Here is a 23,724-nt window from a genome sequence, read left to right as displayed (position 1 = left end):
AGTGTCAAATTCACCACCAGGAGAATTGGTTGACTTCTAGTTTTATGAATTAGGCTAAAATGACCACTCCACTGAACTGGGTTCAAATTTGTACAAAGAAGCAGGCCCATATATGAAGGTCTGAAGGTCCACACATATTAAATAAGAGCTATTTATATTTCATGTTAGCACTTGGATTGTAAATGTAACTGGAGAGAGCAGAGGATTTTCTGTTGTATTTAATTTTGTAGTTTAAAACATAAATGTAAATATTTATTTATTAAGTTTGTTAAATTATTAATTTATTTATTAAGTACAATTCCTCAATGTATAACGAAGGAAGGAGGAGGAGTATTTAAAAGTTCATTATTTTATGAAACACTTCTAATGTAAACATATAACGAAACGTTAGGGAAGCTACTTTACAACAGAATGGTCAAAGAGACTTTCTTTTTGTTCTCATGCAGTTGAGTGATGCTGACTCCAGTACCTAGACAACTGGCAAATGGTGGGAAATAGCTAACATGTGAGTCCGTACAGAAAGGCCAAAATAAAGCTGCTTCGGTCACTTTGAATATATGCTGTTTAAATGATGCATGTATCTTAAGAGGCCAAAACCCATGCAAAAGCCACAATCCAATACTAAAAACTGGAGTGCAGCTTTGGCACAGCTTCTGGGCTCTTAGGATGTGTGTGTCATTTAAACAGCATACCTCCAAAGTGACCCGAAGCAGTCCATATTTCCTTTAACTGACATCATTTAAAGTTAGAACTTTTCAGAAATGGTGAAAGGAGCACAAAAGGTCTGATGGACAGCTTTAGGATTTCCTGGTCATATTGTGGAATAAGGGGAGGCGGGAAAATCCTGCCTTTTGAGTACAGAGCAAACCAACTGTCACAACCAGTTTTAAGACACACTGCTGTATTTTTTACAAAGCAGAAACTGTGCTGTGGGGAACCCTTTGCTATTCCTTAGGCCAGTGGCCTTAACCGATGTCACCACAAGGCAAATTAAATCAATCTAGCTGTTCCCATAACACTGCAGTTCCTTTGTGACCGTAATTTCTTTGTTTCAATTTCAAAGTTTCCCTTTGTTGTCATTTACCTCTTGCTGCGGATCATGAGAGAAGCTGAATTGAAATGACATTGTATTTATTTCAATTCTTAATGTTAGTACAGCTCTCCCTCCCCCTTTTTTATTTTACTCACTTCAAGCCAAAAAAAAAAAAAAAAAAAAGGCCAGGTTTTCTTTAGCCAACTGCTGTTTGGTGCAGATCCACTAGATGTCATCATGGATCTACTTTTTGTTACCATTGATGATTCACGTACCAGTGAAGCGGAGGAGTGGTAACACTGGAGAGACAATGGTTACAAAAAGAGAGGTAATCAGCAGAGAAGGAGGCTTTATTCCAGTTTACTCTACTTGACAAATTAACAGTATCACGTAGTGCCCAAATGATTTCTTCCAAGGCTGTAATTGAAAACGGTTGACTTCTGTGGAGTTTTCAAAGGTGGCATCAGTACCATGACTTCCAAATTATTGAAGCTGTGTTGAAGAGCCTCCTGTCATTCTGCCGATTGCCATATTTAATTAACATTTATGGTGGTTTAATGGAAATCAGTGTGTGTGTGTGTTGTGTGTGTGTGTGGCTGCACAACCTTTACTCATCCCATCATGCCTTTAATATGCTCAGCAACCATTATTCCTAATATGCCATCTTGTTCTATGTGCAGTGTGTGGGTGCATTTAAAGTATTTACTTTCCTTCTTTTCTCTTTGGTGTGGATGCAAAATGACTGTGTAACAGGAATGAAGAGTAATAAGCATGTGGCCTTACAAACTGTGTTTCTCTGATATGTGATTGTTCATGTAATGATTGATGAAAACCTTCATAGCAAGTCATTCTGACAACTTTGTTAACAGATCTGAGACTGTTTTCCTGCATGTTCACAAAATGAATTATAAAATGATGCATGGTCTCCAGAGCAACTGATAGTGATAATTAAAAACAGTCCCTGAAATGCATTGGGTCTTAAAATATGCCTTGTTCCACTTCCATTATTGAGCTGAATACTATAAATTCATGTTGAAGAAAATGGTTATTATTTGTTATCCTCTCCTGTCTTCCCCTTCCCCCATGTCTTATTTGATTATTGCATTTTGACAAAATACAACTTAGTTGGAAATGAACAGCAGGGACTGTTACTAACCAAAATCAAAACAGATAAAACTGGTGGTTACTTGGGTTTTACTACAGCATTTGATTAGTAGAAAGAAGTTTCTTCAGAGCAGCTGTACATTCTGTGTGCAAGAACTTAAGTTTTTTCTTTCACAAAATCAGTGAGCATATCAAATGTTTCCTTCAGAAACGTTTGGACAAAGATCTTCTTACTAACCAAAGAAACACTTTTGATCTGGTTCCTCCCTCATCTTTTATGGAGCTGAGAAGACGTAACATGGGGAGGGAGATGTTCAAACTGATATACCAATGTTTATCATTTGGACAGTTTTTAGTTGTTTAAACAGCTACCTATCAAAAGCTGTAATGGAACCCCAGTTATTTGAAAAAGCAAGCACTGGAATATGATCTATGGTGTGCTGATGAAGCCTGATGTTGCATGTTGACATATCTGAACAGCTGCAAGATAACTTAGAGAGAATGCTAAGAGCACATGCCACATGAAATGCAAGTAAAGTTTTAGAGGAATGGAGTCACTGCTAAAGAAATCACTCATTCATCTCCCTCAATGCCTGTTTTCCCACAACCATGACGTTACCCCTTGCTTGACAAATATACTGTGTACAGCAAGTCATAGAGGCCTTAGAACAGGGCTTGACCCATTTGGGGTGATTTATATCCTCCTTTCTTGGTTTTTTAAAAAAAAGCCAATGGGAAATGTTTTAAATTAACATGGAATTGTGATTACATCTCTGTGAAATTACAAAGTAATTTTATTTATTTATTTATTTTACTTTTTGGCCACATTTGCTCTTTAAGGTTTGTGTTTTTTGGCTGCCAGCAATCTGTCTCAATGTCACGAAAATTAAATTAGTTCATGCTAAGCCATTACCAATAAATATGGTCCAGCGCCACATGGGAAACAATTATAAGATGTCCTTTTGTTTCACTTTCATGAGTTATTTGTAAATCATTTGAGAAGAACTGAGCAAATTAGACTTTGCAAGGACAGCATCTTGGAAAGGACTAAATCTGATATCACTTTCAGTTTTATAGCTGTCAATTTAAGTTGAAATCCATCAGTATGACTAAAAAATTCTTGATCACATTTGATGGCTTTTCTTTTGATTTCTTATGGTGATTGCAGGACGGATGTCTGCTGATATGTACCAAAGAGAAAGGAGGATGAGGATGATTATATTGGTTCATCATGTTCCACTGGACCCATATTTGGTGTGCTGCGGTGATGCCTTACATGTGAACTGCCTTTAATGTAGAACATATTTGCTGTTAGTAGCAGCATCTCTTACAGGGACAGAATTTGATATTCAGTCAAATTTGTTTTGTTTCCTAAAAGGTTTATACTCGTTAAATGGGATTATGATCTTCTCAGACATTGTTTAATTCTGAGAAAAAAACTGTCAAGGCGAAATGTAGCTAAAGAAGCAGCCTAGACTGAAATAATTTTAGTAATTGGCACTATCCACACTCCACTTTTACCCTTTAATGGTTGTAGTGTTAGAAAGGGGTGGAGAGACTTAGAGTTTTCTGCCTTTAGTTGGTTCTTTTAATCCCCCCCTTTGTCCAAAACAACAGTTTATTTTGTTTCACTGCTAAAGAGAATATGAAGAACAATTGATATTTCCCCTTACATTTGATGTACAACCAAAGTGTTACTAATAATCAGAATGATATTTTTTTTCTGGGTCAAGACTGTCATAAACTAAGGCCTGTATCTTAAATCCCTTAAATGACCTTCCAGCTGCATTGTTATATCTAACCTTTCCATTAACCTGCTGCTCTTCCTCTCCTCCCATCCAACCCATGGTTATAGCCAAGATGTCCATCTACAAGAGAATCAAACTGGCATGTTGTTTTGATTGCGGACGCTCTGAGCGTGACTGCACTTGCATGTCAGGCAGTGTGCATAGTAACATGGACACCCTTGAGAGAGCCTTCCCACTTTCTTCTGTCTCTGTTAATGATTGCTCCACCAGTTTACGTGCCTGTAAGTTTCAACACCAGCACATGCTGTTCCATGTCTGTAGTGTCTGTGGTATCATCCCTGTCCTGTGTCGTACATTGTGGTTCTATTGTTTTGGGTTTTTTTGTTTAAGCAAATTGGGTTGGCACATCCCTCCACGTCGCTTTAATTTCTTTACCTTATACAGTCCTATATTTATATGTTCTGCAATGGACATTGCTTTTTTAAAAAAAAAAATACAGTATTTTGTTTAATTGTTGCTGTTCCAGGTGCTTGTGATCTTTTCAGAGAGAGAGAGAGAGAGAAATAACATCTTGGCAACATATCCTGGGGTTTTGTGATATTTTGATTCAAACATATATGTACTGTATAATGGCTGCTAAATGCTTTATTAACACGTATATTAAAGAAAGTAGTTGGACAGTAGGCTGGAGGAAAGTTCTCTAGAAATTTAAGACAAAATAGGAACTATTTTCATCTGTGCACAAGCTGAACAAGTGTACAGCTTATTTAGCCCAAATACCTATCTTTTGTGAGTTGCAAATGATCCATCATTTATCATGGCTAAGTAACATAGTTTGACTATTTTCATTTAACTTTACCAGTATCATCTTGGGGTTGGTTATGTGTGGTAAAGACTGCCTGCAGTGGATAATTCTGCCTTGCAAGATATTAAGTGAAACCTTGTGAGTTGCGTACACAGTGAGTTGCATACACATTGCTCTATTCAACAAAAAAGTGGACCAATAGCTAGCTAGCTTTGTGTTTTGTATTGGTGTGCTATATGTTTGTCAGGGAATAGCACTAAGGTCACCAAGAAACCATCACTTGAGCCGTGCAACTAATATAACTTTGTTCTGATAGAGAATGGTTGCCATCCTGTTGGTTTTTCCCAACTAACCAACTAATGGGTTCAGTGGGTCTGCTCTAGACTGGACTAAGATAAGGATTTGGTCCAAAATGTTCTCGAGTAGAAAAGTTTGGGAAACATATCAGAGGTGAGACACAAAAGATCTTGTCTGCTCAGATTTGTGATGGGTCTCTTAGGTTCTTGGGGTAAGAGATCTTTCATATCCTTGCTACCTAAAATTATTTAAATAGCAGTGTCAAGGACATGTAAAACATGAAATGTAATACTGAGTTATGCCCCCTTGCTATGTCTCCCTTTGGCCTATTCACTTGGCTATAGCTCCATATTTAGTTCATCTAGGGATCAGTAATTTTGAAATGAAAAGATGGTAACTCAAGATGGCAGAAGTCAGGGCCTTACCTTTTAGTGAAGGCAAAGCACTTCACAGAAATTGAATGTTTGTGCCATGGCAGTGCAAAGCATGTTGACTTAACAACTGTGAGCTCTTCTTCAAGGTTGTCACAGACTCATATTGAGAATTGTGGTTTTTGACAAAATAAATAAGTTATCAGATACGACTGACAGATTAATAACTCTTTCTCATCTCTCTGAGTGTGAGTGCACGCATATTCTTCATTGGTGAAATTATTTGTTGAATAACAAATGAGACTCTGGCCTGGTAAATAGTTGTGCTGATCTTCCACAAATCTGGAGTTGTGTCCAGTGCCTTAGAGGAATAATGTCATTCACCCACCTGTGGTTGAGGTGTAATAAGTCTATGAATCCCTTAAATATCCAGGGCTGCACACATACATACATGACCCCATTGCTAATGGAGATGGCAGATTGCAATTATTCCCCATTTTTATACATCTTTTGAGCCCACTCACATCTGCCCACACTACAAGGTAACATAGAAGCTACATGGGGGTAGGGTGATGGAACAGTGTGGATCCACCCATTACTGCCTCTTGCCCTGCCTACTGCCAGCAGGCAGCTTGGAACAGATGGCTCCCGAGGGAAATCAGACTATGACAAGAAAGATGTTCCCTACCCCACCTCTCTATTGCAAAGAGAAATCTTGATTAAAGACTAAGAAGGCTTTTAACTCTCTCATCTAGGAATATATCAGTTCTCTAGTTGCGTTTCAGATTGTTCATGTCTCTGTTCATAGTCCCTCCCACTGCTCGGGAAAGATGATTAGTCAAAATATTTATAACACTACCTCATTTCTAAAGCTGTTTGTAGCATGACTAGGTTTTATTTGCAGATCAAGACCTAGAGTTATCTTACTGTTTAGATTGCACAATATATTCGGAATATGTGGATTCAAATATTGCAAAATTTATCATCTTTCTTTGAGGCAAATATCAAATCGTACACAAGCTGACATGATTAATTAGATTATCTCAACAGGGGATACATTCTGGATGCATTCTTATTGTCCAGTTAGTCCTTTTTTAGAAGAGGATAGGTTGTCATTGGCACTAAAGTGAAATCCCTATCAATCCCATTTTGTCTGCTCGAAATGGTAGTGGAGGGATGGATTTGGCTTTTTCTGGAGGGAGTATTCCAATGGTAAGAAGGCTCCTTATGGCCTTTTGATTTCTAAAAGTGCCATTTCTGGAAGCCCATAATATCCTAGAGCAACCTTTTTGACTTGTGGAATGCTAAGGGCTCCTCGGAGCACATGTTGTGAACCTCTGGGGTTCCCAACCTGTTTGACTCATGGAGGCCTAAGGTCTCCACATAGCTCAGGTTGGAAACCTGTCCTAGAGGAATGTTGTATCCGAAATTGGCAACATTCTGGGGGAAAGGACAGACAAGCAGACAAAGAGCCACTGACCACTGTCCTCTGTCTATCAGTTACTGGTTATATTATCTCTTCTTAGTAACCAACTGTCTTTGCTCCCCTCACTCCCAGTTTCTCAGGAATATTAACTATTAAGATAAGATGAGTAGAGATAAAGTGGTGATAGGTAGCCACTGCCCACTGCTTCTCTCCTTGCATACAGCTCCTTGCCACTTCTTCTTCCTGTTCTCAGGGTAGCCTTAAGAATTCCTAATAGAAAGAGCTTGATTGACATCTGATTGCTTTTCACATGAAGTGTGTGGTGGGTTACCATGATCTTGGGATGTAATAAATCTTTTGATAAAAATATAATTAATCAAACACATGATTAAAAAAAATACATAAATCACTCTTAACCAAAATTCTCAGCAGGAAACAAACTACCAATTCACTGAAACCTGGTGCTTGAAAGCTGACAGAGCCTATGTGGACTTCTTTGGAAGAGCATCTCATAAACAGGACATATCTATTCACCAAACCCTGCCTGTGTGCATTACACTGAAGAGTCTTTCCTCACTTGTGACTAGCTCCTCATTATGGTGTTTATAAGTAGCAGAGTGTATATACATTTTCTACTCATCTGTCAAGCAAAGAGACGTTATAGCATGGAAAGCTGATGCAGCTTTTCATTTTTTTTTTTAACTACTAACTGCCGAATAGGAGAAGGAACATTTCAGTTTGGATTTTGTGATTTATTCCACCAAAGAACATGTTATTTGTGACATCATCATCTCTCCTGCCAAGTAATGCATTCTAAAAGCATGTTCGCCATTACATTCAGACATAAAAGTGGTACCATTGATTTGGAAGGTCCTTTGCATTTCTTAACTTCCCTTTCACTTCTTATCCATCATCATGCCACCACAGTAAAACAAATTCCATACTCTGTGTGAGATCCCTCACCTTTGATGGTTAAGAAGAAACAATTCACACATCAATACCAATCTGTGCCCTTTGTAAACCAATGCTAGCTGATTAATCCTGGAGGTGTCTCCAGTTGTAATATCTCTTGCTCCATATTCGCTCACACATCCTTGAAATCCTACTGGCAGGGCTTCAATAGAAATCAGTGTTTTCCTTCCCGTGAAAAGAGGTCAGACAATGCCCATCTTGACAAGAGCTGGTTAGCTCAAAGAGGAGTGGTGAGAGTTGGCTTTTCATTAAATATGAGCATATGTGAAATGTAGAATACTAGACAATTAGAAATGGCGGCAGCAAGGCCCTGGAATCAAAGTGAGGTCAGATTGGTGGATCAGATTACCTCTCTTACATTCTTCAGTTGTTCTGAAAATCATTTTGAATTAGTGTCAACAGAATCTTGATTGGTTTTGCCCTTTTTCTTTCATGCTAGGACTATATTGTTTCCCAAGACACTAATTAAAGGTCATTATACTATTACAAGGCTGGCTTTGGTCGCAACCCCCTCCCTCCACTCCATAAAATCTCTGTGTGGCTCTAAGATCTCTTAATGTGTCTTTCATCTCTCTCCTCTCTCCCCTTCTCTTTTCCACTTCTCTCTTCTTTTCTTTTTCCCCTCTCCTTTATTTTTTTTTTATTCTAAACAAAGTATTGTTGTTTTTGTTGCTGAAAGAAACGAACTCTATTTTGTTTTGTTTTTTAAAAAGCCACATCACATTAGCCACAGTCCTGTGAGAAATTCCCCAACGCAGCTCCATTGCAATGAATGGGAACTGTGCAAGAAAGCTAATTTTCTTCTGATCCCATCCATTTTAATGAGGCTGACCTAGAAGGACTTGTTGCTAGTTTATGTCCTTTAACTCTTATCAGTTTGATATATTCATTTGAACTTATTACTTTCCTACCTTCCTGCACCTTATAAAGAGTGTGACGACACAGTACAACTTGAAAGTTGTTATTCTGGAGGATAATATAGCAAGATTCCCGCACCTACTGTGCATCTGATAGTGGCCTATAACAATGGTAACCCCCCTCCCTTTTTGTTTCAAAATACATTTTTCACATAGCACAGAATGGTATTGTTTAAAATGAAAAGCATCAGCAGTGGTAGGGAAATATGGGGTACAGAAATGCCTGAGTGAGCCACACATGACCCATAAACCATATCTTGCCCATCCCTTTTATAAAGGAAGGATTAAAGCAGACTTGTAAAAAAATATAAGAGCATCTGACCTGTGCTGATGGTTAACCACCACACACCTACCTTTTTTCTTCCTGTAAATCATGCACCCACATTCAGCAAAATCAGTGACTCATACGTATTAGAGTATTATTTATGTCTTACCTAGCTAGTGTTTCAGATTTGAAGCAGATTCTATGACAGTGATGGCGAAACTTTTAGGGGCCGAGTGCCCAAAGTAAAAGGCCTTCTGGTACCAGGTATTATGTGCCTCTTCTTGCTCCTTCCCCCAGGGACGTAGCCAAGGGGGGGGGTTCTTGGGGTCCGGACCCCCCCTGCCATTAGAAAAATGAATGGTGTGTGCTGCTGTGCCACCACACCCAAGCCCCATTATAATGGTGGCACTTAGTCTGGAACCCCCCCTTCCTAAAATCCTAGCTATGTTCCTGCTTCCTCTGCACTGTCCCTGACATTCAGCTGCCTCTGGAGATGCAGCTGAAGGCTTGTGACAGCCAGTAAAGAGGAGGAACATATGATATGTGCAATTGGCCCTTGGTATCAGTTGTGGCTTGGCTCCAGGAACTCCTTGTGCGTACAAAAATATGTGGATGCTCACATCCTATTGGATACAATAGTGTAGTAAAATGGTGTCCCTTATATAAAATGGCAAGATCAAGGTTTGCTTTTTAGTTTTTAGATTTTTTAAAAAATATTTTCCAGCTATAGATGGTTGAATCTGTGGATATGGGGGGGTCAAATATGTGTGTAGTACATTGTTTTGAAAAGTCTGGACAGAATAATAACACTAGGACAGTTTAGGGTAAAAGCAAGTAGCCAGTACCTGAACAGGATGCGGGAGAAATGTTGGGAAAGAAAACTGAAATGATTTCTAACCATTCAAGAAAACCTTATTAGGGAATATGAAAAAGATTGTTAATCAGACAGCTGTGTTTTCCTAACCCAGATTTTATCAGATAACCCAACTGGTCTCTGTTGGAGAACATTAGCATTTCTTTGGCCTGACATTCCCTTAATGAGTCTAATATAAAAAGACAATTAAAGCAAGGGCAGAGTGACACAATAAAAATCATATTAATTCAATCCTACAGAGAGACAAATCATGTAGTGTATGTTGCACAAATATCTGACCTTTGGAAAGAAAGCCTGTGGGACCTCAACCTCAGACTTTCTGAATCAGAAGCTTAGGGAGTGGCATGTCAGCTGTTGTGTGACATGGCATTACGTGGATATTGCAAAGATGTTAACATTATAGTAAACAGATAAGTAATGAAAATGCTTAGGCTTAGTTTCTTCCAAAAACGTACAAAAAGCATTCCTTCTTCTTCTGTGACATTTTGTCACATCCTGTTAGCTCTCAGTTGGTTGCATTTCCCTTGGAGCAAGCACAGTCCTGTGTATGTCTATGTGAAAGTAAGTCTCACTGTCTTCATCGGGGCTTACTCTGAAGTAAATATGTATTAGTTGGCTGGCCTTTAGGATTTTCTGTCCCATTCAAGATACTGGAAATCCGTCTCTCCCTTACTTTTTCATCACAAGGGCAGAAGAGAAGCAGTCAGAAAGCTGAGAGGGAAGGGATCTGGACAACCTGTGACTTCTGTAGAGCAGAGACCTTGATGGTTATCTCATTCTTTTAAGAAGAATAATGATGGACTCAGTTTCCTAAGAATGAAGGGCTTTGTTAGTAAAGAAATAAACGTATGAGACAGTAGACCAATCTGTCCTCTCTTCCTCCTGTTTGCATGCTTGATAATATTATCGAGCCTTAAATCACAAGTAGTCAAGCATTTCTACCATGGGGGGAAATCTTACTAGTAATTTTACAATACACCATTCTTACGTGTTATAAGTACTTTTATTTTTACAAGGGTATGTTCAGTATCTTTCATGTTATGTTGAAAACAAATGGTTTGACTGAAGGAAGGAAAATATGTGTATTAGTCGCTTCTACTAATCCAGTAGTTTTGACTTGGATGGACAAACCAATGGGATTTGGATTTTGTCTGAGATCTACATGTTGTTTTAATAGTTAACCCTTTGACCTGAATGCCATCCCTTCTCAAATAGTCCACTTTTATGATCCTGTTACAAATTTCTAACTGCATTAAGGGCCACCCTCAAGGCTCCAGCAACTACTTAGTTGATGTGTATCCAGCATTTAGGCATCACTTTCATCCTCAAAATAAAGAATATCATGCCATTAAAGAAATGAACAAGAGGTCCTGCCTTCAGAATAAATTACTGTCAATATAATATAATAACTCAGCTATGCAATCACCTATTTGCTCTTCTGCAGTATGAAAAACCTGTCGTTGTTTATGTCAGTAAACTAGGTGAAGTAACATAAACAACAGAAAAGTCTCTACCCTGAACAATTTACAGTCTGAAAAATGGTAAAGCCTTTTGTTGTTATAAGAGTTTTCCGTGTAATAGTTGTGGTAACAACAGCAACAATAGGAGGTTTTGTGTGTTTGGGGAAAATTAACTTGCATTTATTTCTCTTAAAATCAATCACTTGTCTTTCAGAGGAAGGCAGAATTCACAAAGAGTATTTCCAAAACAACAGCAGGATTCAGAATTAGTTACCCCTTTTAAATGGCTGTGGTTGATCTGTTTGTAAAGATTAGCTATACACAAGCTTGCTCCAGTCACTTTTCATCCAATTCAAAGACTCTTATTATGTGTGGTTCCAGAATTTTCTTTTTATCTTTAGTTATTGTGTGTGTGTGTGTGTGTGTGTGTACTTCAGGTGGATGATTGGGCATGCATTCTTTTGTTGTTAACCACAGAATCATAGAGTTGGAAGAGATCACAAGTGCCATCCAGTCCAACCTCCTGCCATGCAGGAAATTTCAATCAAAGCATCCCCGACAGATGGCCATCCAGCCTCTGTTTAAAGACCTCTAAGGAAGGAGACTCCACTACACTCTGAGGAAGTGTGTTCCACTGTCGAACAGCTCTCACTGTCAGGAAGTTCCTCCTAATGTTCATGTGGAATCTCTTTTCCTATAGCTTGCATCCATTATTTCATGTCCTATTCTCTGAAGCAGTATGGATTGGGAAAATGGATATTGGGGGAACTGAAGAAGTGATGGATCAGAACTGCTGCCCATATCCAGTTGCTTCTTTTTGGCCAATGGAAGGGCAAGTATCGGGTATTTGATTGGTTATCACAAATTAATAGAATGTATAAGTAATGGACTGGGAGAAAGGTTTGTTGTAGGCCAAAGTGAGCTGTATAGCTCATGTGTTGTGGTGCACACAGTTAAGGGAATATGTGCAGCCATTTCTGTACAAAATGTAAACACTCCTAAGGTTTGTAGCAAATCTTACAAGGTGGAGAGTGTAGAAGAAGAAAGGAGAAGTCTTTGGGGGAAATCCCTTTAGGCCTCTACTTTGAGTAGTGTTTCTTACCAGGGTCACAGGAAAGTGACTAGTGAATGGATTGCCTTGATGGGGACAGGCTAAGGGGGGGAAAGCTGTCTCCAGCCCGTGGAGTGAATTTCGGAGAGGGCTTTATGCAAGGTGACATGGAAATTATGTTTGCATTTTTATTTCCTGAGTGTGGCTGGTTGTCATGAAACTCACCCTGACAGTTTCTTACCACCAGGCAGCAGATTCTCCCTGTTACCTCCTCAGTGTAGGACAGATGCTAGCCAGTTAGCTCTCCATCTCTCCTTCTCCTGAGCTATCTCAAGCGACAGATGCCAGGTCTAGCTCGGTTTCCTCTTGAACGTTTCTGTCGTAGCCCTGCCTTGAGCCCAAATTCTGACCTTTACTTATATGAAATAAAGTACTTATGAACAAGCAGAGCCTTGATCCAGAGCAGGCTTAGAGCAAATGTCAAGCCAGACTTCTGCTTCTTTCTTCCACCTGCATTAGGGAACCTAGATTAGACCTTAGAGTAGAGCACTGGACTGCCTTAGGCTTTACAGGTCTGGAGAGACATCACTTATTAACAAAGAGTTATTAAATTTTTATCCATTTTTACAACACAATATAAATGCTTCCTGTGAATCTACATTGTGTTCATTATCATTTAAAACGTTAATTAAGTCAAAGTTACATTTAATTTAGTCCTAAATATGCCTTTGGGAGAAAGCTTTTAGAAACAGCTGCAAGATTGAGAAAGTACATCAAGTGTTCAGGGAAGCTCCCTGCACCAGTTTTAGGACAGATTTCCTCCCTCCACCCTACACTGAATACTGTTCGGTGTCTGGAGCTATTTTATAGTGATATTATCCAGCATTGTTGCAAATTAGCAATGAAATAATACTCCTGGATTAACTGTTCTCATATCCATAAGGATTGGAGGGGAGACGGAGTTTATAAATTGTTTTTAATCATTAAAAAAATACTATGAATTCTTGGGAGAATACTGAAATAACAATACCTGAAAAAGCTAATGTGCTTGTTTCAAGCTGACAGTTATTTAATATAGTGAAATATTGCTGTAGTTTGCATGAACCTTTACAGAAGTACTTTTAAAGGATGCATTCTGGCACCCGCTATTTTCCTGGTGTGGCATCCTAGCTGGAATCAACATAGCCAACAGGGTGCCCCTCCCCAAATATAGATAGATGATAGATAGATAGATAGATAGATAGATAGATAGATAGATAGATAGATAATAGATAGATAGATAGATAGATAGAATACTTAAAAAAAAACCTGCATCTACCAAGAACTGAAATAACAGCTGCTCTTGTTGCAAGCTACCGCCAAAACATCATCACTGAGGAAAATAGGAAAAGAAATGGAAAAGGGTGAAAAGGATTAGACAAATGCATAAGGGACAGTTCTGTTGGTACCTATAATAGTTGAATAGGCCTGTTCATGTTTATAAGCAGTATACCTCAGAATAGTGGATACTGGCAGCATGCCATGGTAGTAATTGTTACTTCCATGCTATGTGTTTATGTGCTGTTATTTCCACACACTGCTTGATAACCTCTTGGAGGCACCTGGTTGGTCCCTGTTGCAAAAAGAATGTTGGAATAGATGCCTTCAGTTCATAACCAAGTCAGCCCTTATATGGTTTTAATTGTTTTTAATAAAAGTTTATTAAATATAAAACAAATAACAAATAAGACAAGACCATACAACAAAATAACAACACACAACATCAACCATAAACATAGATAACTTCCTGGAGTTCTTTCTGATTTTATCATAATGAATTCGTGCCATGGTAGAAATCAGATAAAATTTAACAGTTCCTAGCCATTCACATGATATTGAAGTACATTTCTGCATAAATAACATTACAGGGGCTTCACTTTTAAGTGAAACGTCGCCCAAAAGAAGTCAACTTGCTAGCTAGTTTTTTTTGTAGCTTAAGCAAAATGTTCCCTCCCTCCATCCAGAATCCTTTGCCTTGCGTAGGTAAAGACTTCTTTCCTATTGATCTCCTCTATTTCTCTCTCTGACTTGTTTCAAAATTGCCATTTATGCCTCCACGGTTGTTCAGAGCTCGGTCAATAAAAAAACATTACAAGCTCTGCAAAGCTGGCTTGAGGAAATGCCCAACAACCCCTTCAGGCTTTTAAGTCAGCTCCAAAGCTTAGGTCTTGCATATCCCTCCACAGGCTGTCCATAGCCTTAACATCTTGTCCAAGATGAATTCAAAAATCTCTTAGTAGATTATACAATGGCTTCTTTGCTGTCTTCAAAACACAAGTCAATGGCTTTTGCTGTCACTGCTGTCCTGTTCCTCTATCTCAAATACCAGTTCAAAAGAAGGCACTGTTCTTTATGCTCTGGTAGAGAACATTTCTAGTAGTTAATTATCTTCCCAGGATCCATTTCTTCTTAGGACCACTCTGTATGAGATACTGGAGATCTGTGGTTTTCTCCCCCACCCTACACACACATAACTGTAGCATTTGTGTTAAGTGAGGGGATGATGAACCACTGGCCCACAGTTTGTTTTGTACAAAATATTCAGGTTCCAACATCCTGCAATCACATTCTGTCTTTCCTATTTCACAAACACATATCACAAGGCAACATTTCAGATAGAACCTGCAGTACTTGTGCAAAAGAGAACATTTTGGAAGGTGCTGTTTGTCTCGCCCTTGAATAATGATATGTCGACTTCCCCCACCTCCTCCATATTGTGCTTAAAAGTAAGGGACTCTATTTTTTGGGGATTTGGTAGCACTATGAGTTGTACTGGTGTAACAAAACCCCAAGTTTATTTTATACATGCCAAAGCATCATAGGGAAATTAGTCTCTGGTTCTCATGTCCTAAACTTCTGAATTGTTGCTGCTGCTGCTGCTGCTGCTTTCTTCCTCTCAACAAAAACTTTCCTTCTGATTCCTCTCCCCTTATAGATATTTCTATCCAGTTTATTAAATAATCAAACTGAATGGTTCTTTAACCTGAAATGCTTCGACATTATGCCTTTACAGCATCATCTAGTCTGGGTAGGCAGTAGAGATCCTTGACTGATGATTCTAAATATCCCTCCTTGAACTGCAAATCCCATATTTTCTAGGATGCAACCATGACAGTTAAAGTAGAATCATAGCACTATAATTGTGGCACCTTACAGACGGGCCTAAGCGGCGCCGTCGTTGCACCAGGAATACGCATGAGGGGCGGCGCTTCCGGACGTGCCTTGCCCCTCGCGCGTATTCCATACGGCAAGATGGCGGCGCCCTATACAGACGGGCGCGGCCATCTTGACGTAATGGACGCGCAGTGTCTGGATGTCTAAACCCGGAAGAGACATTGCGAGTGCGCGCTTTGGCACTTGCGACATCTCTTCTGGGTTGCCGGAAGGAGCGCGATTTTTGCACTCCTTTTTTACAGCACGGGGGAGTCGCACGGTTTGGCTGCAGCGGCTTCCCTGCGCTGCAACCGGTAGCGTCCCAAGACCGCCCCTTTTGGGTGGTCTGTAACGGGCCTGTGTAATATTAAAGGGCTCCTTATACCACAAGCAAACCTAGGAAGACTTCTCAGTGCAGCTACTTGAATCAGGCATTTAAGAGGTTTGAAAATCACTCTGGCCTATGTCATATAGTCCTGCCAGTTAATAAGAAGACCCTGAAAATAAAACAGTACAAAGAAAATGAAGTGAAGGCAGAGCAGACAACAGTTCATCTAATCTATCATTTTAGCCCTAAAAATTTTCCAGTTGTGTTGGCAGACATGGATTTGTGTATTTCTTGTGTAGCAGTATCCTGTTGTAACAGCTGACATACAGCACAGCTAAAGAAACTTGCCCTGTTTGATGCCTTTGAGACTATTTTTAGTACTGTGTGTGTAAGAGTGTAACACTTCAGTTCCAGTGATGATTCTGTTATGTACAAAATGTTCAAAATTAACCATATGCAAAACCTGACATGTAACTGCCCAAATATGGATGATTTGACTACAGATAAAACAAATCTGTGCACCCTGCATAATAAATCAGAATTCATTAACAAGTCATTAAAACTAATAAAATGCAACACAATCTGATAGTTCCCACATACTGTCTGCAGATGGAACATCCATTATGTTCTAAGCATGGTCATAATATTCAGACTTTCTTCTTTAACTTGCTATAAGAATGGGGATTTGGTGATTGTTCTGACACAGGCTTTTTAAGGGAGAGAGTCATTTCCATAACATTTAAACCACATCATAACATTACACAGATATATGTGATATGACACTCCCCTTCCCTCATGTCACAATCATAAGTAGTCTGCCACTACCCGTTAGAGCCATTTGAGTGTTATCGGTGTAATATTTTTGTTAGCGATCGAATCAGAGGAAACATATAGCAGCCATTTGTTATTTTGCAGAGGCGTCTTGATCCTGTTTTGTTTTTATATGGAAAAATGACCTGGGCTGTATGCATCCATCCTTTAGAGTACTTTTTCTGTTAGAGATCAAATCGCCGTTGTAAGTATCACTGCCATTAGTTATATCACTGCTAGATTTCTTAGCTTACAGTTTATTTTCCACTCATGGAATTGCCAGTCTCAGCTCCCACATAACAATCAATTGTAGTAAAAGCAGTGTATACTTTGGTTGATGTTTTAGTATATATTCCATACAGAAGCGCCTCTCCCCCCCCCCCCACTTTTTATCTCTTGCAAATGTAATCAGATTTAGCTATCATACATCTATTCTTCCATTTTATTGTGTTACTTTGCCTTTTCCCTCTTGTTGTCAGTTACCAAAAATGATAGGCCACACTTGTTCCATATTGTTGAAATATGCTTCAGCCTTGCCATTCTCTAGCATCACTTTTTACTATTATTTTACAGATGTAATCTTTGATATTCATAACCAGGGTTATTTGCTACATTAGTAGATTCAAACAGCTAATAAATCCACTTTGCTGCAGGCTTTAAGAAATAAATAGAACTCTGCAGCATTGATACTTACACAATATATGCCTAGGAGACATATGGTTTAGATCCATTCCAGCTATATGATAGATCCATAGGAGTTTGATCCTATCCTATCCACTTAGAAGTGAAGGGGAACTTCTCTCAGTCTGAGGAAATCCACCTAACAGTTTTCTTCAGCTCCCTAACCAACCCTCTGTTTCGCATTCTCAGACGCACAAAAAGGAAAGGGAGATACATTCTGGAATGGACACCTTTATTTTCTCCTACATAAGTAAATGATTACCACCCACTAACAAGCAAAAAGTAAATAAAAATAGAACAAAAAATAAGATGCTGAGCTTGACAAAGCACCTAGAAACCTAGCTTCAGGGATCAACATCCTTGGGCCTAACCTAGGTCCATCAGTCTGCTGCCTCATTGCCACTTCCTTTCCCTCACCTTATTGAAGCAGATGCCAGGAACAGCAGATCAGCTGTTTTCATATAAACCTAAATACAATTGCATGGGGTTTCAAAATGGTGCAGCAGAAGAAATGCTTGCTAATGAAGCAGGCTGTTTTGCTTCCGCCTTCAGCAATGTAAGATGATGGAAAATGAGGCAACCTGTGAAATAGATTCACCAGCTCCATTTCTTCTGCCAGTACTGAAAGAAGACTTCGCTGTCCATGGCAGGAGGAGAAATGACTTTACTGGTATTGGAAGATCCACTTAAATGGGCTACCGAGAGGCTTTCCAGAGTTGGTACTGGCCAAGCCTATTCTATTGGAATTACCTGTATCAGCTTTTCACTCTTGTTGGTGACTCAGTGATGGGGATGCATCTCGTAAATGTAAGCTGCCAGTAGGACATTCCTTTTGGGCACTCTCTTCAACATGTAAGATAAGCATTCACATTTCATATGTGTCTCTGGACTGCATTTAACTTCATGCCTAAATCTGGCATCAATAATTATAAGCTGTTAGTGAAATGGGATTATTTGCTTGTCTGTCTGGCTGTTTAATTGGTGACTTATTGTATTTATATATTAGAATTTCACAGCAATTTAGCCTGTAGCTATGTTTCTGTGGAAGACATAAATGTGACAATGTATTCTTGAACTGGAGTTTATCTGTTTGAAAGCTGTTATTAAAATTGCTATGGTTAACTGTGGCTTAGAAATATGGATGTTTAAGGGTATGAACAATCCACTAAGACTAGGCAGGGATGGTATGAAATTGCAGAAGTAGCTTCAGACTTGTTACTGCCAGCAGATGGTGCTGCCACCTTAGAAATCAGATAATTGCTTTGCGCTCCAGGGAGAGATGGTGGGGTAGAAGGGGAGCTTGCAAAAATATTAGGGATGTATTGATGGTTATCTGTGTATGCATGTACATATCTCTTTTACCTTCCATCAGAACACAAACTAGGTTTGAGCCAAATCAGAGCAATTTTCATTGAAGCTGTCCTCAGTGCCACCTTTTGTTTGTTTGCTTTTCAGGGTAAGGTGGCAAATGTATTTATCAGTTCAGAAAGAGACCTGTACGCAATGCTGTCCTTTTGAATTGCCTTGACAATTGAGTTTATCACACTAGGGAGAGCCTGAAGAAAAAATGGGATTTAAAAGATATTTAAAGCAATAAAACAAAACAAAACCTGCAAATGAAGGAAGTTTATCAGATGACGTTGCAGTTAAAATGAAACAACGCAAAGTTAAACCAAATGCAAAGCAGGGAAAACCGGCTGCTTTTACTTTCAGAACTTCCCGAAAGTAAAAAGCTGCCAGTTTTCTCTGCTTTGCGTTTGGTTTAATTTTGTGTTATTTGACTTTGGGGGTCATCCAGTGTGATAAACTTCCAGCATTTGAGTTTTTTAAAAAAAATTCAAATCTAGTTTAAATCCCATTTTTCAGCGGGATCTCCATAGCCTGATAAACTCCAATGTCATCACATGGCCCTAAAAATCACTTTCATATGATCTTTGACTGGATGATTGGAGTGGAACTTTTGGGTATGCAAAGAACTGTTGTGAAGTATGGAGCCAAAGCAGAGGAAAAAGATATGCGAACATCACCAAAGTTGCTGCTATGTGAGCTCTGAAGAAGTATTTGAAGGCCAATTTGTGCTTTCTTTTCATCTAGATATGTTTGTGTGTGAGAATTTAGTACAGCCTTGCCGAATACCAACAACCACTGAACGCTAAACATCTCATCAGAGTGAAATGGTGTAAAATCAGGGTGAAATGGTGTAAAAAAAATTCTTTAATGATATTTGTGATTTTACATATGTGTAGGAATCATGTAAGCCATGATTAAAATGCTACAATTATAATTCCTTCTCAAAGCAAACAGAACAACCCTGGGCATTGTAGATTGATGATGGGTGGCTGATAGAGAATTTCTCCACCTTTACTAGATTTGGAGACAGTATGGGAGGAAACATGACACTCATGTGGGTATAAAACTGATACAGGTTTTTATCATAGATTTGCCTTAGATTGATATCTCTTCATAAAACACAAAGTTATTATAGATACCTATAGGTCAAAATAAAAATCCCCTTTGGCTAAAACAAGAAGCCCAGCAACAAGGCATAACAGGAATTGAACTATTGGTCCTTTTACTAAGAGATTTGAAGGAATTATTCAGCCATATATCCACTCATGCGTCCTCTAAGTGTGTGTGTTTGCCTGCCAACTTGTGACGGCCCCATGAATTTCATAGGGTTTTCGTAGGCAAGCAAAACTAAGAGGCAGTTCGCCATTGCCTTCATGGTGTAAAATAGTATTGTGTCAGACTCTTGAACTGCAGCTGTTCTATGTGGCAGACTGTTTGCATACAGTGGCTAGCTCAGAGTTGGCACTGAAATTTCACGCATTTAGGGGTTCATTTTCTGGCAAAACATCCGAAGTATTTGGAAGAAAGCCAGAAGACTTCCAGTAAGAAAAATAAAATTTGAATGGCAGGGATAGTTATGTGTTGCATTCTGACCATTCTTGCCATATTGTCACATACTCTCTATTTTTATGTATCTCTGCATTTTTTTGAGGTGAAAGGGTGGGATTGGTAGATCAACTATGCATAAATTACTTGTCATGATCAATAACTCCTCCTTGGTTGTATTTCAAACAAATGCCACATTGCCGTTTGCTTTAGACATTGGCTAATTTCATTGGTTTCAGTCTGGAAATAGCCTGAGTCCTCTAAATGTAAGTCTATAGGGCATCAAAAACTATTCCGTAGGTTGAGATTTTGAGCCAGTGCGTAGATCCTTAAGGGCAGGCTTTAGCAGCCATTGCCAGAAATCCTTTGTACATAGAGTCTCCGCCGTGTGATAAGGTCCTATGGCAGAGAGATTTTGGACGCATTCTTAATTTACTTGTGTGAAACAGCCTTTAGACTGAAAAATCACAGAATTTAGTTAATTGTTCGTCTACGTTATACTTGTGCATCAGCGTAACAATACAATAAGATCAAGGACCTAATCTTAGTCCGAATTGCAGTAGTTCAGTTACTATTACAGTAGCATCCATTGCCAGAATCCCTAGTTGGAACTAACAATTGGACTTTGGCTTTTCTGCTCTCTTTTTCCTCCTCTCACCCCACACCATTAAGTTTTTCAAGCAAAGAACCATTTCAAGTTATTCATGTAACATGGATTAGAGCATGATAGCATGGACAGTAAATGCACAATTTTAGTCTCCATATGCTAGCATTTATATTAAAGGAGAATTTATATTAAAAGGAGAAAGCAAACATTCTAATAGCTTCCTATTTCACAGGAAGCTGCTTCAAGTAAGGTCTTTAGCCACACTTTAGAGAAGATGCTCAGGCTCTGAAGAACAGATGTGGGAAGGAATTCCTATTTCTAGGCATCATTAATATCTTTACTTATCGTACGCAGATAATGTATAGTTAAGAAATTTCTCTTAGAAATTATAAAAAAGATCCTTTGAATAGGGTAACATGAAATAGGCTAAATTAAATTTAGTGAGATCTGATAGCCATTTCACACATTGTTCAGCAAACCCAGACTTATCACTGTGTTTTCTTGCTAGAAAAACACAATCACAATCACTGATTAGTTTATGTATACAATGTGATATAACACACACACACACACACACACACACACACATATATACACTTAATACATCTATATCTATATCTATATGGTTTGGGAGCACTTAAAATGTAACATAAAATGTTCCTTAGCTTGTTCTAAAGAGTGAAGCTCTTTAAAACTACACTGTATGAAAATAAATTTAAAAAGGGAATATGAAAAATGATGATGCCCTAGTGTTAGGTTGTAGTCTGTCTTATCAGTAAATAAAATAAGTATGAACATCAGTTAAATATTAGGGTGCTTTCAGTTCAGGGATATGGGTTGTGACCAAGGACACTAGCATGGTGATACAAGTTTATAACCTCACAGCTTTTGATAATGATGAAACTTTAGCCTTATTTTCCTACTAAAAAATTGCAAGGAAAAATGTACAAAAAAAACAGTGTTATTTTCATGTTTCAAGCAGAGATTGCAGTAAAGGTGGTTCAAAAAGATGTGAAGGCTTCTGGCTGGAAATAAACAGCTGAATGTTTCTGAGCTTTCAGTCCCAATGTCTACTGAGACCGTCTCCTCCATATACACAAACCATCACAATTCACCATGACTTTTGTCTTGGGTGGGTTAGACATTGCTGAAGTCTCTGATAGTAGGAAAAGAACGTTTAAGCTTGAGTCCAGATTTATAGCTATGGCTGCATCTACACTGCAGAATTAATGCAGTTGGATGCCACTTTAATGGCCATGGCTCAAGGCTGTGGAATTTGGGACTTTGTAGTTTTGTGAGCTATTTAGCCTTCTCTGTCAGAAAGCTCTGGTGCCAAAACAAACTGCAAATCCCAGGATCCCATAGCATTTAGCCATGGCATTTAAAGTGGTGTCAAACTGCATTAAGCCTGCAGTGATGCAGCAGCTGTTCTAGAGATGTATCTTTCTGTGTGCCATTGCTGGACCCTTTCCCTTTATACTGAGAAACTGTAGTTTCCTGTCAAATGTGTTGTACATAATAAGTAGAAGGATTCTAAATACCGTAATAATTTAATTCCTTTTTAATGTATGGTTTTTAAAAAATGTTTTTAATTGTACTGTTTTTAATGCTGTGAAGCTGCTCTGAATCCCAGTCCTGGGAAAAGAATGGGATACAAATAAATATATTAATATTAATAATAATATTAATAATAATAATTCCAGGTAAATAGAGCAATCACAATATGAGTGCATTCAAGTGATTTTTTTAAAAAAAACAACAACAACAAACTTCCATGCTCTCTGTTTCTTGACCATGTTGAGAGCTTTCCTGACCTTAACAATGATTGATCACTGCACTGTCTATTTGACCACAACAGGACAACCTCCATTAGTATCTAGCAGACAACAATGGCAGGAAGATCACTAGTACAGTCTGACAGGACTACATAATCACAGCCCATTTCTGCTAATGCTTCAGATGCTGCTGACACCTTGCCTCTGTGTTTCTGGTAGCCGGCATCAAAACTTTCTCCCAGGCAACAAGACAAAGGGGAGAAGATGTCTTTCTTAGCTGTATAGGACAAGGACAGCCTTTATAGTTCAGTGTACAACCCTACCTTGTAGGTGCAAGTCATATTAACACCATACAGCTTTCAGATTACTATGAGAAAAAGCCTTGGAGAAAAGCTGTGCTGTCATTGTCTTGACTGGAAACATCGCCTTTAAGAAAGAGTGACATGATGTGATACATGACTGAATTTAAGGAGGTGGCTTAGAGATGTTTGTAAACCACGTGGTGGTGATTATGTGTCTTCAAGTCATTTTCAATTTATGGTGACTCCATGGTGACCCTGTCATGTGGTTTCATGGCAAGAGTTGAGCAGAGGAGGTTTGCATTTGCCTTCCTCTGAGGTTGAGACAGTGTGACTTGCTTAAGGCCACCTAATGGGATTCCATGGCCAAGTGGGGATTTGAACCCTGGCTTCCTGGAGTCAGGGTCCAATTCTCAAGCCGCTGACTGCATGGAAATAATTTCTGCTAGCCATATCAGAATGCTTTGGGCTTCCTTGGAGAGTCTTTAGATATTTTGCCTGAGGAGGAATCTCCACATTTTTTCTGCATTTTGACTGTTGAAAACCTGGTTACACTCTATGTGCAGAACATATCAGTAGCTATTCTATGCTATATAATAGCTATCACTATTCGCTTTTGGTAAAATGCCTAAAATATTTGCTCTGAACAGGTCAAAACCCAAATTCATCTCAATTTTTACATTACATTTTTCATTAGTTGACATTTGGCTGAAACTTGGAAGGAACTGGCAAAAACAACTCTGACAATTCCTTGCATAAGAAATATTTATGAAGTTAATGATGTCACCATAATAGATGTCTTGAAGGCAAACAC

General features: G+C 38.8%; 1 protein-coding gene across 26 annotated transcripts in view; it reads left to right on the top strand.

Moving 5' to 3' along the window:
- The window catches only part of KCNMA1 (potassium calcium-activated channel subfamily M alpha 1), a 612,911-nt gene that overhangs the window by 479,006 nt on the left and 110,181 nt on the right, over positions 1-23,724 (top strand). For 12 of the 26 annotated variants that reach the window (XM_042456608.1, XM_042456607.1, XM_042456606.1 and 9 more), the window contains one exon: positions 3,993-4,166. The exons of the other annotated variants lie outside the window; for them this stretch is intronic. In XM_042456608.1, coding sequence (XP_042312542.1) covers positions 3,993-4,166 — 174 coding nt within the window. The remainder of the gene's footprint in view (positions 1-3,992; positions 4,167-23,724) is intronic. 26 annotated transcript variants of the gene reach the window in all.

Source organism: Sceloporus undulatus, chromosome 3 (genome assembly GCF_019175285.1).
Source record: "Sceloporus undulatus isolate JIND9_A2432 ecotype Alabama chromosome 3, SceUnd_v1.1, whole genome shotgun sequence".
Taxonomy (NCBI): Eukaryota; Metazoa; Chordata; class Lepidosauria; order Squamata; family Phrynosomatidae; genus Sceloporus; species Sceloporus undulatus.
This window is presented reverse-complemented; position numbering and strand designations above follow the sequence as displayed.